This window comes from Monodelphis domestica, chromosome 4, assembly GCF_027887165.1.
Source record: "Monodelphis domestica isolate mMonDom1 chromosome 4, mMonDom1.pri, whole genome shotgun sequence".
In the NCBI taxonomy this organism is placed as follows: Eukaryota; Metazoa; Chordata; class Mammalia; order Didelphimorphia; family Didelphidae; genus Monodelphis; species Monodelphis domestica.
Window position 1 is genome coordinate 440,087,387 of NC_077230.1, and position 2,754 is coordinate 440,090,140.

The window sequence follows — 2,754 nt, forward strand, 5'->3', positions numbered from 1 at the left end:
TCTGAAATTAAACACTAAAAGCTTTTCTGTATACAAATTATAACTTAAAAGTTATATGTAATGTTTTCACCTATTTCATACTGCTTACATAAAAATACTAAGTTCAGTAGACTCTTTTTCTAAAAAACAAAGATCAATCCAAAACTGATCTATACAGGTACCCCTAAAACTTTGAGGTGGAAATTAACACAGCTTTGCTCTAATTGACCAAAATTATAAATGTGAGTTAGAATTTTAAAAAAAGTGTCTGAGTCAAATATGGCAATACTTATATATCTATAGTGGTAGTCTCTTGGTGACCGAGAATGATTTATATATCATATATCATATGCAGTGTAGGCAATGGCTGTGGACTAAGAAAATTACATTATTTGGAATTTTAGATAGGTTCCAAATCATAATAATTCTGCTGATATCAATTATAGTTAACTTAATTCTAAAATATTTTAACAATTTTGAATAGTCACTCATTTATATTCATCAATATTATCAAAATTCAATATTCATCAATATTCATCAAAAATAGCAAACCACAAATTTACAAAACACCCAAAATACATCTTCAGCTGAGTGTTTTCATTAATGGATCTAGTAGGTTGAAAAACACTGAGAACTACCGTTTATGCTTTATTTCCTAATAAAAATGGTTCTCTTCATTAATATTCCCATTGCACCTTTTATCTGCTTATTCCTTAGACTGTATATAATGGGGTTCAGAAAGGGAGGTATAACAGTATAAAATACAGAAGGAATAATATCCTTAAGAGATTCAAAATCTGAAGGTGGTTGGGAATATACATAAATGCCTGAAATAACAAATAAAGAAACCACACTGATGTGGGGGATGCAGGTCGAGAAGGCTTTTTTCTGGTCTTCTTTCACTGGAAACTTGAGCACAGTGGAAAATATACGAACGTAAGATGCAGTGATGAAGCCATAACAGCCAGTACCAACCACCAGTACAGAAACAAATAGGGATAACTTATTGCTAAAAGTGTCTGAGCAAGAGATCCTTAGGAGAGAGGGGATGTCACAGAAGAACTGATGGACCATATTAGAATGGCAGAAGGACAAGCGAAACGTGTAACCAGTGTGGAAACCTGCATACACGAGGCCAGTCAACAAACACGTAATGGTCATCTGCATGCAGACTCGGGGACTCATAATCACTGTGTAGTGCAGAGGGTGGCAGATGGCCACATAACGGTCACGAGCCATGACGGTGAGCAAAGTTACTTCTACATATGCCATTAAAATTACAAGGAATACCTGAGTTGCACAGCCTGTAACTGAAATAATCCTATTGTTCACCAGAGAGTTAACAGATGCCTGGGGAACAGTTATTGAGAGGTAGCAGGCATCCACCATGGCCAGATTCCTCAGGAAAAAGTACATGGGGGTGTGGAGTCTCCTGTCAAAGGTGGTGATCATGACAATGAGGAGATTCCCCATCAGGCCTGCAGAGTAGATGAGAAACAGAAGGAAAGAATACAAGATCTGGAGCTCTCGGATGTCAGAAAATCCCATGAGCAGAAATTCACTTGCAGTGGTGAAATTGGACATTTTCAGGCTTGTTCATCGAGGCAGTAACCTAGGTAGGACAAGGAGCAATCAGTCAGTCCTTTCAGCACTTATAAAGGACATGCTATGTGCAAAGGCTATTTTATTTCTTTGAGATTTTGACAGTAAGCATGACCTCTGCTATGTTTTGATTGTTTGCCCTTGAACAAGTTAAATGACTTCTCAAGGAAAATCTCTAAAGACTTATAGAGGAAATGCAGACATAAAGAGTTTAAGGAAGTTCCTATTCCTGAGAATTCAATCTATTAAACCTATAAGTAAAGTGATCTTACTAGGGACCTTATACTGCTTTTCTTTATCTTGTATTGATTACTTAAGACTGAATAATCATTGCAGATAATTTGTCCTGGGTCAGAAGCCACCAATGAAAATAATTAATTTTTTATTTTTTTAATCTTTCATGAATTGTCTTTGCATCTCCCCACATTCCTTTCCTCACCATTTCATCTTTTTTTGAATAGGTAAGTACAATATGGAAGAGAAAGTCAGAAACTTATATAGTCTTAGTTTCAAATATTCTCTTCTGGTAGTTGAGAACTGACTGAACCTTTTCCTTCTCCCACTATCCTCTACACATGCTCCAAATTAGTGAAAAAAATTATAAGTAAATGGTTGTCATATATTCAATAGGATTTTCCTCAACCCAGGGGCAGGAGGATGGTGAAGGCTGCAGCCCCAGCCTGATCTTCTCTCTGCTCCTCTGAATACTCTCACTTCATCTAATTTGAATGATAGCTGCTCATCAGCTCTTCCAGTCTTATCAGCTACATTTTCTTTTATTAATAGCCATCAAGAAATCAGCATAAGTGAATATCATGCTCACCTCCACCCTTGACTGGGAAGATACTGACCTGGAACCCAATTCACCATTTTCAAATGGACATCAAAGCATCTTTCAAGTTTAAATAACCAAGCTTCTCAGGCAGTTTAAGCTGATGCTTCTTGGTCCCTAATTCTCCAGTATACCACTATAAAAGGGAAGCAAGCTGGCTTTGATAAAAGAGAGACGATTCAACACATGTAGATATAGATATGAAAATAAATTTAGATGTAGGTATCAATGTTTCAAAAAATTAGTTCTCTCAACTTTATCCTACTTTCTTCCTCCTCTGCCATCCACTTAGGTTACAGAAACAAACATCAATTATTTTCTGTATAGCCATACAAAAAATA

The 2,754-nt window shown here is 36.2% G+C and overlaps 1 protein-coding gene across 1 annotated transcript; it reads right to left on the reverse strand.

Annotated features, from left to right (window-relative positions):
- Positions 1-627: 627 nt before the first annotated feature.
- Positions 628-1,667, reverse strand: LOC100027339 (olfactory receptor 14C36-like). The gene has a single exon (XM_001377623.3). The coding sequence runs from the start codon at positions 1,561-1,563 to the stop codon at positions 628-630; it is 936 nt and encodes a 311-aa protein (XP_001377660.3). The 5' UTR covers positions 1,564-1,667.
- Between the last annotated feature and the right edge of the window lie 1,087 nt (positions 1,668-2,754).

Coding starts and splice junctions, on each gene's coding strand:
- LOC100027339 (XM_001377623.3), bottom strand. CDS start 1,563: ATGTCCAATTTCACCACTGCAAGTGAATTTCTGCTCATGGGATTTTCT.